Source organism: Crassostrea angulata, chromosome 3, assembly GCF_025612915.1.
Source record: "Crassostrea angulata isolate pt1a10 chromosome 3, ASM2561291v2, whole genome shotgun sequence".
Lineage (NCBI taxonomy): Eukaryota > Metazoa > Mollusca > Bivalvia > Ostreida > Ostreidae > Magallana > Magallana angulata.
The window spans coordinates 27,099,624-27,114,956 of NC_069113.1; the positions used below are offsets into that span (position 1 = coordinate 27,099,624).

General features: G+C 33.4%; 1 protein-coding gene across 1 annotated transcript; it reads left to right on the forward strand.

The window, feature by feature from the left end:
- The first annotated feature begins 246 nt into the window (after positions 1-246).
- LOC128178095 (40S ribosomal protein S15-like) lies at positions 247-11,729 on the forward strand. Its single transcript, XM_052845106.1, has 5 exons — positions 247-302; positions 2,091-2,194; positions 4,871-5,003; positions 6,983-7,084; positions 11,588-11,729. Exons 1-5 carry the CDS (start codon positions 300-302, stop codon positions 11,699-11,701), a joined length of 456 nt encoding a protein of 151 aa, XP_052701066.1. The 5' UTR covers positions 247-299; the 3' UTR covers positions 11,702-11,729.
- The last annotated feature ends 3,604 nt before the right edge of the window (positions 11,730-15,333 follow it).

The following is a 15,333-nucleotide window of genomic DNA, read 5'->3' on the forward strand; positions in this document are numbered from 1 at the left end:
GACAACACAGAACGAAAAACGAAATGGAATCAATTACGAATTTTAGAAACAGATTAATTAAATGTCAAAAGAAAAAAAAGATTTAAAACTCATGCAAAATATCTTTAAAGATATCTTATTTTATTCATACTTTGTTGGATTATATTACCGATATGGTAAAAATTGAAGACACTTAAAATTTATCATCAACTGAAATAAGTTTATATATGCATTGTAAGCTCCAGTATTACGGAACTTTGCATTCCACCTCCAAATGCCAAATCCCCGCTTACTTCCTTTTCCGGTAAATTGTCGTAAACATGGTGAGTTTCTTGGATCTCCCCTCAATAATCGACCTTCATCATCTGTTTAGACGCGAATATAATTGTCTAAGGCACGTTTTGAAACAATGTTACCGTCGTTCAACAAAGTTTATTTAAAAACTAAGATAATATTGGTTTTTTTAAAAAGATATTTGCTTCGAATGAGATTCAATACAATAATGGGACGAATGTATTGCAATTTAATTTCCACTGAAATGATGATATGAAAATTAATTTTTTAATTATTGTTTAGAGAATAAAATGGCATTCACTTTGTTATCACCTCTATATCAATACATTCACCGGACATGTACAATAAACATCTTCGCTAGCCAAGGGTTTCTGAACCACACCGCTTCTCACGAACCCTTGGCATATCGTGCCATGAAAACTCAGGATTTTTTTCGTCACATGATCTCCTGTCCTATTTTAAATCAGCCAAATGATGAAAGATGCCGTACTTTAACGTACCTGGTGCAGAAATGGCAAACTGTAGTCTGTAGACATTGATATAAATTGACAAGTTGAAAGAACGTTTAATGCCCAGTGTAATCAATACATAGTAATATTGTTAAATGTCACAAGTGAATAAACAGTACAAAAACAATAGGCAGGTTCGATCATTAACTAGAGTTCAACCAAGGTAGTAAAGAAAACTTACAGTGCGCATGTCTCTGTTCGAATGCACATTGGTCGAAAATGAGAAAGTTGTTAATTGCTACTCATAATTTTATTGTTCGTGAAAAGAGAAGGACAATACCTTGTAAACACATTAGATCGTGTGTGTGCTAAAATTTGACACATTGCATGTTGTGCTGATTAAAATAAGGCCTAACAAAAAAAATGGTTTGTTTCCGCTTTCCCGACCGACCCTAGCTTTTACCCCCCGACTCAAAACTTTTTTTAAGGATTTTTGATGGAAAATCGTTTATTTTCGTTTTTATCTGATTTGGAAAAGAAAAATTACTCAAAATTTTGGTCCCAAAAACGCTTGAAGCAGTTACTCTTCTCAAATCAGTGTAACTCAAACGCTTTGTTTCAAAATGGCTGTATGTTTCCATGTGTTGTAGATTTTAATAATGCTCTCATCGTTGGCAGAGGAAGTATCTGATATATGATATCATTTTTGTGTTTTCTTAAGACCAGCTTAATAGTCAGGAATGATATTAAAAGTATTTCTCATTTTATACCATTCAGCAGTGTCAGTATCTAACCGGCATGTATGGATACTGCAATATTAAAGGGGAAAAAAATATTTGAAAAAATAAAAAAAAATTCCGACCGACCGACCCTACTTTTTTCAGCATGAAAGTGGAAACAAACCATTTTTTTTGTTAGGCTGCTCTCCGCCGCCATCTTTAAATTACCTGACTAGAGACAGCGACTCTCCGTCGGTTTGACCACGGTTCCATTTTAGTTGGACTAAAGTGAGTTTGATCTCATTTTAGTCGAACTACGGCGACCGTAGTTTGTGATCGAACTCACTCACTGTCAATTAAATCCGATATGTTTAGCAATTTTTGATTGGTCAAACGGTTTCAGTAAACCCCAATCAAAATCCAGTGAAAAAATCCTGACTTTTGATAGCACGATATGCCAACGGTCCGTGAGGAGCGAAGCGGATCAGAAACACTTGGCTAGCAAAGATAGCACAATCTATGGCACAGCTATGTCTACTCTGCTTACTTAGCAGAATACAGAATATCATTTAAAAAAATTAGTAAATTCAAACGAATATTATTTTTCTACAATGGTATGTTGTAAACAGTTGAAAATATTTTTTTACAGGCAGAAATTGACGAGAAAGAATTGGCTGAGAAGAAGAAGAAGCGTACCTTCAGAAAGTATGCTTACAGAGGAGTTGATCTTGACCAGCTTTTGGATATGTCCAAGTTAGTAACCAAGTTTTTTTTAAACTTTATACGAGCAAAAAACTTAATATGTAAGCATTGTGACCGTTGGACCGAGCGCAGATTTAACATGATGCCTTTTAATTTTTGTTTGATTTGAAAAAAATTTGAAACACGCACAGTAGGATCCACCTAGTTGTCTACTCAAATCCTGAGACAAAGCAAAACTAAATGTCGCGTGCTCAGTCTACATTATGATGCCATGTTTCAAAAGTATAACGTACAAGTTTTGTATTCGCAAATAGCTGAAAAGAGTTATGTGATTCCAAATTTTTTTCATTTCTTCTTTCAATGTTTATTCATATGTTGACTAACGCAGTAATGAAATTGAATACTTTCTTTACTTCCGTGATGTTAATGTTTTTATTTTCAGGCCTCTCGATTCTCTTTAATTGGGGCCGATATTCGGCCCATTCCCAACGTGAAAAAGGCACCTTTTTTCCCCAAAATTGAGTGTGTTTTTTCCCAATTTGAGATTGCCTAAAATTAATAATGTAAAAAAAGAAAACCATACTTATTCTGAATATATATTCAGCAGTCATAAAAGCATTGTGAAGATGTGCAACACTACCACGTTGTAAACTGCTTTTTTGTGATTGATAACTTAGCCAGAATTTCCTCAGACAGAGGTAGTGTAATTTAAAAAAAAACGATGTTTATTAATTTGAATCCTGATATCACAGTTAGTTGATAAGCTGGAAATAGTTTATAATTCTGCAATAGATGTAAAAATTAGTATAAAAATGTTTGTATACACAGATCCTCTACAAAACGGTAGTAAGTGGGTCAAAGGGTTGGACTAATACACCAAATACACAGTACAGAGACTTATTTTATAAATATTGTCATTAAGCTTACACAATCAAGAAACATCTATCTGTAAAAGGTATAAATACAAAAATAGATTAAATTTTACATTAATACAGAGGGTTCCACTTAATCTGATAGCGATTAATAGAATAATTCTGTTAATCTGATATAATATCAAAACACCGAACCATTTCTTATATATCCCTTTATATTTTTCCTGATTATCTGATAGGAAAAAACCGTCATTTTCGGTTAATGTGATATGATTGTGGCAGTGCAATAATGATTTCCCACCCTCTAACACCTGTATATTCCTTTGTTTAATTAGTTGACACCCCTTTTGTGTACACAGTAACGCTTTACAGGGCATTAGTTTCACTTCTAACGCACACGGGTGGCTCACCTCTTCGTAAGATAAAAGCTATCGACATCGATAGTTGTTCCTGATGACTGCACACAAGACTGACCTTACCCATGTACACATTTTACTGTTTATTTACCAATTGCCTGTGTTAATTTCATTCTAGGCTGGCACTATTAAGAATTATTTAAACATGTAATTTCTGAAGCAAAAGTGACTGGCTTGGGAACATGTGACATCGAGGAAATTCTGATTACTTTCAATTTTACATCGGGGTAGAAAACTTATTGAATAAAATTCAAATAATTTGTTATCAGGCAAAATTAATTATTTAAGAGCATTCTATATACCAGAAAAAGAATTAAAATAAATTTTCCAGGTGAAAAGAGGGAATGTTCAGACAAATAGCCATTTCCTCTTATAACTTCCTGTCAAAATTGCGGCCATATTGAAAACATCGTAATGAACAGTGATGAAGGGAAACATTTTCTTTTGAGCATTTACAAACAAAATAACGGCTAAAATGCTATTTCATTGCTAATGCAAGGTAAATTATTTCATTTCAAACTACTGACAAACAGATTATATCTTTTTGTTGATAAATTATGTATTGAAACAAGTTGTATTTTATTCTATACCAAAATTAAAGAGCACAAAAACGCTAAATTGGTTAATATGATATTGGTTAATCTGATAATTTTTCTCTATCAGATTAAGCAGAACCCTCTGTACCAATAAGATAACTCTTTTTTGTTAAATTCTTAAAAACTGTTTCATTTTTTTCTGTGCAATTTGATATATAGTAATTACACAAAACCTTTTGGTAAATTTTACTTATTCATTAACAAACTTGTATCACACACTTTCTCCTTTTCATTATTAAGTTTTAAAAATAATTTTTTTTATTAATCTTTTAAAAAATCCTATCAGTATACCACAGATGTTAAGGGGACTGTACATAAAGCTGGGGAAAAAATCCCAATTTCTATCAAAACGTTGTATTTTTCCCAGTTCATTGGCCCCGGTCCCAGTACCAAAAATGGGTGTGAGAGGCCTGATTTTCCATCTGATAATTTGATAAGACATACGTAGAACTAGTTGTGTTTCTTCATTGAAGCAGTATTGAAACTTATCTGGTTTCTACTTTAATTTCTTTTAATTAAAATTACCTTTTATAGAAACACTGGAACGTTTGTATTTTTTAAGTGAGTTTAGGGGCAATAAACATCGATAAGTGCCAGTCAATCAATGATCGAACTAACTTTTTAAAACAAAATGGCGGTTAATATGGCGCCGGCCATGGCTGGAAGAATTTTTTTTAACCCTGTTTCAACTCTCACTTTTCACTGATTTTCTTATATATACGTGTTACAATTAATCTTCGCTTTGCGAGGCGCTCTGCACCTGCCTCTCGCTGCGCTAAGTATTAAATTTCAGTTTAAAGTAATAGCAAGAAAAAGCATAAAAAATTTGGCTTTGAATTGCAGTGAGCAGTTGATGGAACTCTTCCCCTGCAGAGCTAGACGCAGGATTTCTCATGGCTTGAAACGCAAACCTCTCGGCCTCATTAAACGTCTTCGTAAGGCCAAGAAAGAAGCAGGTCCACTTGAGAAACCAGAGGTGAGTGTATAATCCCAAGTTACATTTAACAGGTTGGGACCAATCACCCTTACAGGATATCGTTAAATACAATAACTTTTGGTAAGAAAATTTTTCTGTAAACCTACAGTTTATGAGATAGATCCCTAGGAAGTTTTAAATCTTCCAAGAGATCAATCTCCAAAACAATAGGGTTCAAGAAAAGATTGTTTACCAAAAGTTGTTACATTTCAAGTATTTTATTGTAGATTTACGGAAGTTTTGTAAAATTAATTTTTTTAAAGTTTTGTTGCACTGTATTTTTATTGAGACGACTTGCGAAGCAAGCAAGTCCTTGTTATCATAGCCTTTTCTGTGAAAATTTTGCAGTACGTAATTCATGAGCTAAAGAAAAAAGTTCATGCATTAACAGCTTTTGTTTGCGTGATTGCCAATTTGAAATGGTTTAACAATCTCATCTCTATTTACGCAAATATTTTTAAAGATTTTCTTGATGTTTAAAAAATAAAACAAATCAAGTAGTTTTTGTTCAATCGCTGCCCATGAATTCGTCAACTAACATGGGGCAAACCTTGTTCCTTATTAATGAACGTAACTATTTGAGAAGTTCCGAATGGAGATGTGCAAAAAATCTATTTTTAGAAAAACCCAGTTTGTTTTTTAATTGAGGTCACTAAGCGAGAAGACCCTTTCTGTCATCGGATCTCTTGGAGTGGATTTTGAGCACAAACCTGAATAAATAATGTGCGATATAGTGCAAATAGTTCTTATTTCATCATCATTGAAATATACTGGTCCTTTGTCTCTATCCTATGATATGTGTATCACTCGCGCATTTCAGACAGGCATTGCCAGTCTATCATTGAAATATCAACAGAACATGATAAATCAACGTACAGAAAGTACTGACATGAGTTGATGATTCAGAAATTGGGCATTTATTGACCCTTTTCTGCTCTCAACAAGCAGAATTTGAAATAAATGATGAATAAAGTATACAATTATCTTATTATTATCTTTGGCTACAACACATCAAAGATAAAATACAAATACAAACGTTAAATCCACGGTGTGGAAGTATTTTGGATTGTTGACTTGCTTGTTTTCTTGAATAAAAACCTTGAAAGGTACTGGTGAAACACTGAAGTGGTATATGTCTTGTGACTCGGTCAGTTGTGAACTTTCTAGTCATGATGTTTAAAAACAGTTAGAATTGTTTTTGTTTAATGTTTTTGAAATAGGATTTGAACTCTGAATTTAAAATTAATTTGTTATATTTTAAATTGTTTATGTTTATTGTTTGAACTTGTTCCTAACTTCCTAGTCACTATAATGAACTTGTTCCTAACTTCCTAGTCACTATAAATCGTACAACATATTTTTATATCCTAGTTTTCTTTTATTCTAACCAGATACAGTAAATAATATTGTATGTGCTTAATAATATTTAAATTTTATTAACATATTTGATTTATTTGAATAAATATTTAATAAGTTCAAACAACTGAAACAAGTATATTACTGTATATTCAATGCAAGATGCAAGTTTTTGTTCAGAGAATTGTTTTATTCAATTAAACATAATTTGAAAATTTTCGACTATTTAATTGATTATACACTTTCGATTATTTCCGATAATCGATTATGAAAATTTTCCGATTTCCCATCACTAAAAGACAGTAAAAAAATTCCATCAAAATGTTGACAACATGTTCAGAGCGAGTCGACTTTTAGGCCGTTAAGGCCTTTGATATTCTATCTCGGATAATATTTCCGAAATAGGTTTTTATAGCCTGTTTCAAAATTAGTTCCAAACCGTTGAATTTGGTACATGTAGAAGAAAAGCCAAAAGATTGTAGAATAATTTTGCATGGACTGGTAGGAAAGAGACATACAAGTCTTGACAACAACAAAAGAACAATTCAAAGACCACATATTATTGAGATATATATATTTATTTGGTATTGTTCAGTTCTCATTTTATCATTTTTATATCGCAGGTAGTGAAAACGCACCTGCGAAACATGATCATTGTCCCAGAAATGATCGGAAGCATCATTGGAGTTTACAATGGCAAGACCTTCAACCAGGTGGAAGTCAAGGTAAATTATTCATGTAGCTCATATATGAAATACCTATAAAACTTTAAGCTACACAGAAACAAACCTTTACATCCATGGTATGCTGTTTATGTAGTTTAGATTTGTTGTGAAGACTGCTACCCTAATTTTTATCTGTTTAGTGTTAACTAGAAAAGGTCTTACAAAACTGCTCTTCATGTAAACTGTTCTCTTGAAAATGACTTTGATCAGCCAAGTACTCTATGAAATTATATGATTAGAAACAATTTATACAAATGGAAAACAGCAAAGGTAAACCTCATGGAACATTTTGTAAACAAGGATTTTTTTCTGATCGATATTTAAAGCTTCATGGACAATCATATATGATAGCTTCATACTTAAACAGTGCAATATGTAGAAATACTTTAAAATTATTTAGCTAACACACATTCTATGTATTTTGTTAATCAACTGTTTATGTGAGGTATGACATTGCATACTGTAGAATCATTATTGTTAGTGGCTTTCATGTATAACCATTGCCCATGAATGTACATCTCCATGAACCTATATACAGGTAACTCTTGATGGCTTGAACTTTGATTGCTCGAAGTGAGCCTAGGGTCCCAATTATTTTCCCTGAGTAACTAAGCAAATTTACTCTTGATTTCTCAAACTCTCGTATTAGCATTTAACAATTTAAAAGAATACAGCTGTTGTTATTTCTAGAACATGAACGGTGTAAAGGGTGATTTAAAAAAAATAATAAAATCTGCCCACCTGCCCCATATTTTTTGCAAGTCAGGATGAGAATCTAAATATTAATTTTATGTGGCCTATGGAGTTCAGATAAACAACTTGATATTTTTATACCCCCCGCAAACGAAGTTTGGGGGGGTATATAGGAATCACCTTGTCCGTCTGTCCGTCCGTCTGTCCATCTGTCTGTGCAATCGTGTCCGGTCCATATCTTTCTTATGGAGAAACATTGGAAGTTCTTACTTCACACAAAGATTGCTTATGACCTAGGGGGTGTCATGACCTTGACCCAAGGTCATTCCGGCAAGGTCAAGGTCACTGGCAAAAAAAAATACAAAATTCGTGTCCGGTCCATATCTTTCTTATGGAGAATTATTGGAAGTTTTAACTTCACACAAAGATTGCTTATGACCTAAGGGTGTGTCATGACCTTGACCCAAGGTCATTCGGGCAAGGTCAAGGTCACTGGCAGAAAAAATACAAAATTCGTGTCCAGTCCATATCTTTCTTACGGAGAGTTATTGGAAGTTCTTACTTCACACAAAGATTGCTTTGACGTAAGGGTGTGTCATGTCCTTGACCCAAGGTCATTTTGATAAGGTCAAGGTCACTGGCAGAAAAAGTTCAAAATTTGTGTCCCGTCCATATCTTTGTTATGGAGAAACATTGGAAGTTTTTAATTCACACAAAGATTGCTAATGACCTAAGGGTATGTCATGACCTTGACCCAAGGTCATTTTGGCAAGGTCAAGGTCGTTGGGAAAATTAGTGCAAAATTTGTGTCCGGTCATTGTCTTTCTTATGGAGAAGCATTGAATGTTCTTACTTCACACAAATATTGCTTATGACCAACAGTTTTAAAAAAAATAGAGCAGTTGTTATTTATAGAAAATGGACGGTGAAATAGATTCATCCAATATTTTCTATCATTGGAAAAATACACGCATTATGATTTTTATCTTAGCGGGGGGCATCAATTATGAGCTTGCTCACAGTACCTCTAGTTTCAATTTAGATCCATAGCAGGTAAAAAATGGAGGGTTAATACAATTTGGTCTCCTCAATTACATTTACATAACTGTATATTCCTAAATAATGCATCCCTCGTACAGTATTTCATGTCGCGAGGGAATGCTCTGCTTAGCGGTGCCCTTGTTCATAATCTACCGTATTTTCCCGACGACTCGTCGATGCGGACGACTCGTCGAATTGCCCATTTTTAGCAAAAATATTAACAAAATCCTACGATACGTCGATCGCAGACCATACGTCGATCTTATCACTTCAAAATGGCCTATAAAACTGCAGTAACATTATCAGTGTATGATGCCACGATGTCACCGATATTGCTACGAATTATTATTAATGATTAACATTTAAACAATTACGCTTTATACTTATGCATCAAATTTTCAAATACCGGCAACTTCTACAAAGTCGCTTGCATTGTAAACAATTCCCGATATCGCGTGTTATGCAAAACTAAACTTACTTTGACAGAAATATTTTATTCCCAAGCATTAAAATAAGTATCCACTCTGACTATCGCCAGTGTATTCGCCATTACGTAACCAGCCACCTGTTGACTCGGCGCGTGGTCAATGTTTGTTTAACAATTTCCAGTGTCATAGGCATGCACCTGTCTCGTGTCGGACTTCAAAGGGGGATCTCAAGTGCAGAAAGCTTAGCAATTACTATGATTTGATGAAACTTGTTTACTTTGTATCCAGTAATGCAGTTACACGCTATTGTTTTAGATAGACACTGTTAGAAATAAATCAGTCATTTGTACGACTTGATAATGACGATATACGACATACATACGTTTCCTAAAAAAATTATCTAACAATAATCAACGAATTGGACAATAATTAATCAATGAACTATAATCACTCTTACAACGGTACTCTTTATATACACAGGGAGTGAAATTGCCGTAAAGATCTCAGCCTTAGGGCAAGATTATTAACACAACCGGTGTCAGCCTATTGTATAAACAGTAGTATTGATAATTGCCGATTACGTAATTTAAGATTGAATTTGACCATTAAATATTTCTGATTTATACTTTCCACTAACAACTCTTTACAAATAAAATAATTAAAATTAAAAAAACATCCCCCGGACCTACTGCAATATTTTCTTCCATTCAAACTTGGTTTCAATTTTACTGCGCAATGTTATCTTCCTACTAGTTATACATAGAATCATGTGACGATGTGTTTATAAAAACGGAACGGTAAAACTTTTAATTGATTAAAGACAATGTAACATTTTTTAATAACTGTTGTTATTATTATGTATTTAAGTGTTGACAGATGAGTGAAAATGATAATTATTAAAGATGAACAGTGAATTCAACAACATAATTTTCAATCACACAGCCAACTCAAGATGATTAAAACCAAGATTTTTAATGCTATTTTTAAAAAATTTCTGACTACGAGCCTACGACAAGTCGAACAAGACGATAAGTCGGGTGCTCTGCTTCAGAGGAAAAAAATACCGACTAATCGTCGGAAAAATACGGTATTGTTTTTTACTCTCGATACCTCGAAGTGGCTGAGTTTAGGCTAATTAACACCTACTTGGACAACAGGACAGGGCTCGACATTAACACTTGTCCGGTACCAGTTAAAAAAATATATGGACAAGTGAATATTGCTGGCCACTTGTCCGACTGGACAAGTGCATTTTTATGTAAAGAAGTCTCCAACATTTAAAAAAGGAAAGAAAATTTTGTGATAAGTTTATCCGTAGTCTCGTTATAAGTTTATCGATTAGTTATTTTGAATTTCGATCCCGACATCAAATTACAATGCAATTGAGTTACTCTTGATCGGGATTGAAGTTCAATAATTTCAAACAACTTTCAATATTAAACTGTAAAGATGTGGATCTTAGTTCTTACAAAGTACCAAACACACATGTTAAGAAAAAGAAAGGAAGAAAAGGTAGAAAAGATAAAGAATTATGGAAAGAAATGTAATTTATTTTAGGTTTCATTCATCATTGATTAACTATGATGGCTTTCCATGTTTAGTTTAAAAAAACAGCTGAGAAATCAATATAACAGTTACATGTATTTTTAAACCTGATGCTAAATTTAAAATGTCTTGTAATTTGCCATGACAAAGCTACAGCTGACAAATCATGTTTAATGTTATATGGAACATTTAGGAAAGACATTTAAAGTTTCCATTTGATAAGTCAGGTTATTAATTATAGCAAGAATAATCAATGAATGACTTTATTTTAGTAATACAGAACTGTAGTTTTCAAGTTGACAATATTTGATCTTTAATATTGAAAAATTTTCGGACAAGTGAAGTTAAAGTTCGGACAAGTAAATGTCTTGGTCACTTGTCCGAATGGACAAATAGGAAAGAAAGTTAATGTAGAGCCCTGCAGGAAAATTTTGTCTACCCATGAACACTGACCCTCAAGAATAAAAATGATTCCACAGTATCCATTTTCAGCATTCACTTTTCCCAACTCTTATGTAGGGCTGTGTTCAAGATTGTAGCAACTAACCTAGCTGCTAGGTTAGATATCTAGGTTCTGTTGAACGAGCAAAATGAATAAATGCAATTATTGTAATACTAATGTATTGTTAAAGATCACCGTGGCTACGTAGTGCTAGGTTGCTACTATGATCTTGAATGCATCCCTAAAGTCATCTACACTTAACTTTGTTCGAAAATAGGTTATAATATGTACCATTATTTAAGGTCCGACTATATCAAGTGATTTTGACTTTTATCTTTATTTTTAATTTTTCAGCCCGAGATGATCGGCCATTACCTTGGGGAGTTTAGCATTACATACAAACCTGTTAAACATGGTCGTCCAGGTATTGGTGCCACCCACAGCTCCAGATTTATACCACTGAAGTAAACTTCATCAAATAAAGAAAAAAAATTACTTTTGTTTGTTGAGTCTTTGTTAAAAAAACAGTACGGCGCATCTTATCAAAAAACCAATTAGGTTCGGTATTTTTGTACTACTCATAAATGTATAAACTTTCAGAAAATTACAAAGTTCTCCATGAAATAAATCTAATTATTTCAATAAAATTAATAATTTCTATTAAACCTATCAAAGATTTACATCGCAAGGTGTTGCTGGTTCGATCAGCCTTCCATTCTATTACGCATGGGTACTTACTGTAAACAAAACACGTGCAGAGCTCGCGAAGATTCTCTTGGACATGTTTGTTGATAAAAATATGTCTTTTTTTCTACTTTTCCCAGGTAATAATTGTTCATAGTTTTTAATTATTTTGTAAGCAGGTATTTTTCCTGTTTATCATAGGAGTTGCTACAACCTAAATTCATTTTTGCAAATAAGGCTCCTTGAGGGGTTATTTGACATATTTGTCTGTTCGTTTTAAAATGAACCGAAATTGGTAAACCATTTATAAATTATTGAGGAAGTGAGGATGTGTTTCGTTTAGAGAGTCCTTTTAAGATGATGACGGTAGTCGGACGAAGGTCTTGTAGTTTTCAGCACGTGTCAATTACTGTCCACCAAAGTCTTCATGGTACAAATAAATGATATAAGAATATTCCGGTTTGTACGATCTTTAAAGTTTCGGAAGCTCATAATTTCGTTAATGAAGTAAGTGAAAAGGGATTTTTATGTATTTCAACTATTACAATAAATGTTATTTCTTATTTCCTAACGATACAATAGGATAATCTAAATCTACAGTTATTCACAAATACGTTTTCAGCTGTACTGTCTCTTAAAGCTTAGTCAGTACATTTTAAAAAATTTGTTAAATGCTCCTGACTAACTGCATCGACGCAAACCCAGGTTTTGAGTCTACAAGTTTGAGAGAATCGATGTGAATGACACATGGGTCACCAATGATGGACTAACTGTTGAAAAAAGAACATGACCAAAAGTTAATCTGTTTCATAATCTGTTGAAATGTGAATTTGTTTAATGTAAAAGTGTTAAAACAAATACATTTGTACATCCATCTTTGTAGTGAATGTAATTTCCGAATTAATCATCTTATTAAAAGTTGATTTAGTCATAAAAAGGCAAACAATTTTTAAAACGTGGCCTCATATGTAAAGTTGTGATAAAGGGGATTGTTATACTTTCATGTTAAATACTGAAATCTGATTGGTTAAGACGCAGTTAATAATATTTACTATTACCCTCAGCGTTAGCAACGCACTTGGCAACGGGTAACATTAAAAAATGTTACATGCGCGAAAATTATGCGCGTACGGTTCGCTGTAGAATTCACGTTGTTCCTATATAAAAGCAGTAAAATTTTCTTAAAAATTTTAAAAAAGACATTCAGTATAACAAAATAAATAGTGCCTGTTTGGGAGGATAACAGTTGAAATTGACACCCCTCGAAAACCATTGTCAACCTCCGCTTCGCGTCGGTTGACAATGGTTTTCTCGGGGTGTCAATTTCAACTGTTACCCTCCCAAACAGGCACTATTTATATAATGTTAGGTTGCTAAACTTTTAACAATTTTAAGACATTAGAAGATTGTAAGAGGTCACCCAACAGCAGTAGAAAATTGTGCTCTAGTTCAGCGTCACTGCACTGATTAGAAGATAAAATACGTTACATTACTCCTGATTTTAACATATGGTGAACTTTTGGAACAAGTTAAAGTAGGAAAAGCAGGCCTCGTTCTCACGCTGTATGAACTGATGCATGTCATTAATACTAGTTGTCCTTCTGATGCTGTGTATGACTTGTTCTCTTTTAGATCATGACTGAAGTGGTTCCTATGCGTAGCTGCTCAATCACAAGTTTACTAAAGAAAGGATTTTAATCAAGACTATAGACTTTCAGTATGCAGTATCAATACAAAGTGAAATAATCATACCCCCGCAAACGAAGGTTAGGGGGGTATATTGGTTTCACCCTGTCTGTCTGTAGACGCAACTTTGTCCCCCCATAGAATTTTTTACTACTGCATGGAACAGTCTGAAAATTTGTACATATGTTGATCACCATCTGAAGATGTGCACCTGCAATTTTTTTTAAGATCAGACAAGATTTAATTATTTTATGACAGTTTCGTTTTCCTTATTCTCTATCTTGTACAAAATATGTTTGAAAGAAAGGGAGGTAATCCTTACAAATTTTATTAATTGTATTCAAACACTCTAAGATATATTCATATAAATACATCCAGATGGAGGTTTTTTGTCTTGATGTCTTAATTTATTTTTTATAAGTATTCTATCAACTGACAATGCAAAATTTTTGTCGGTGATAAATTCTTAGGAGCTAACAAGAACATCAAAGACGAGTATGGCTGAATTCATTTGTCCCAAGGGGGCCCATTATCTGAGCCATGGTTTAGATGGAGCATGTGTTTAGGGAAAATTGATAATCTGTAAAATGGGCAGTGGTTTTGGGGCTATTTTTAAACTGTTTCATGTAAACCAAAAGTTTTTATCATTATAAGGAAATTAATACATGTAATACCATTAATAATAAAGAAGTTAACTATTTCTAGAGGTTGTTTAAATTTATTAGTCAAGTAAATTGATGAAGTGACCCTATAGGGCATTAATTTAAATGATTAAAATTACTGGTATGATTGTAATGTTTTGGCTATTTTGAGGCAAAGTTACCACTTGGGTACCTCACTACTCTCAGACATACCGGTATACTTTTTATGACACTACGTCACAAGATGTTAAATTGTTTGTATCGTTCGATTGGGTTGTATATCGTTCTAGCTCAGTGGTTATAGTATTGGGCTTCTGAACCGCAGATCACGAGTTTGAATTGGCCTGGAGCTTTTGTTCAATTGTTTTCGAAAATGTAACTTTTCGTCCAAAATTGCACATTTTTTTGACTTAAATACTTCTTATCCATTATGATATCCATCAAAATCAAGTAATTTTCTGCTGATTTGAGAAAATATTTCACGGTGTAGTGAGCCACCTTAAATGAGCAAAATTCAAACTTTTTCTCAACAAATGGTTAGTAGAGAGTACACCTTCATTCTTTTTCTGATTTTTAAATCTTCAAAACAAGTCTAGCTGTGCAGTTCCACAGCTCTTCTGAGTGATTAAAAAGGCATTTTCCTGTTCTTGTATGCATACTTTTCGAACAAAATGACGTAGGACTTCATATTTATTGCTTTTATATCTTTTGGCAACATTTTTGGCCAGTTTCGGGCAGAAACAAGACAGTTCAAGAAATGTTTACATTCATATCCTAAAATGTTCAAGATGGCTGCACATCCCCCTTAATTGGTTATTACACACGTTTTATATGATGCAATTTCAAACATATATATTCAGCAGGATCTAACATGTTGACATTATAACTAACTTCTGGAATGGCACCTTCATTCACTGATAGGATTATGGTGTGAAAAAGAACTTAATTCCAAGGTCCCATCACTCCACCCAAATTATGAACCACTTCCTAGGAACAATTTACAGTCACTTCAATGTTACATGTATTTGTCAAAGTACAACTTTGCACAATAAAAATATAGGTTACATGCATATCAAAACAAAACCAAAA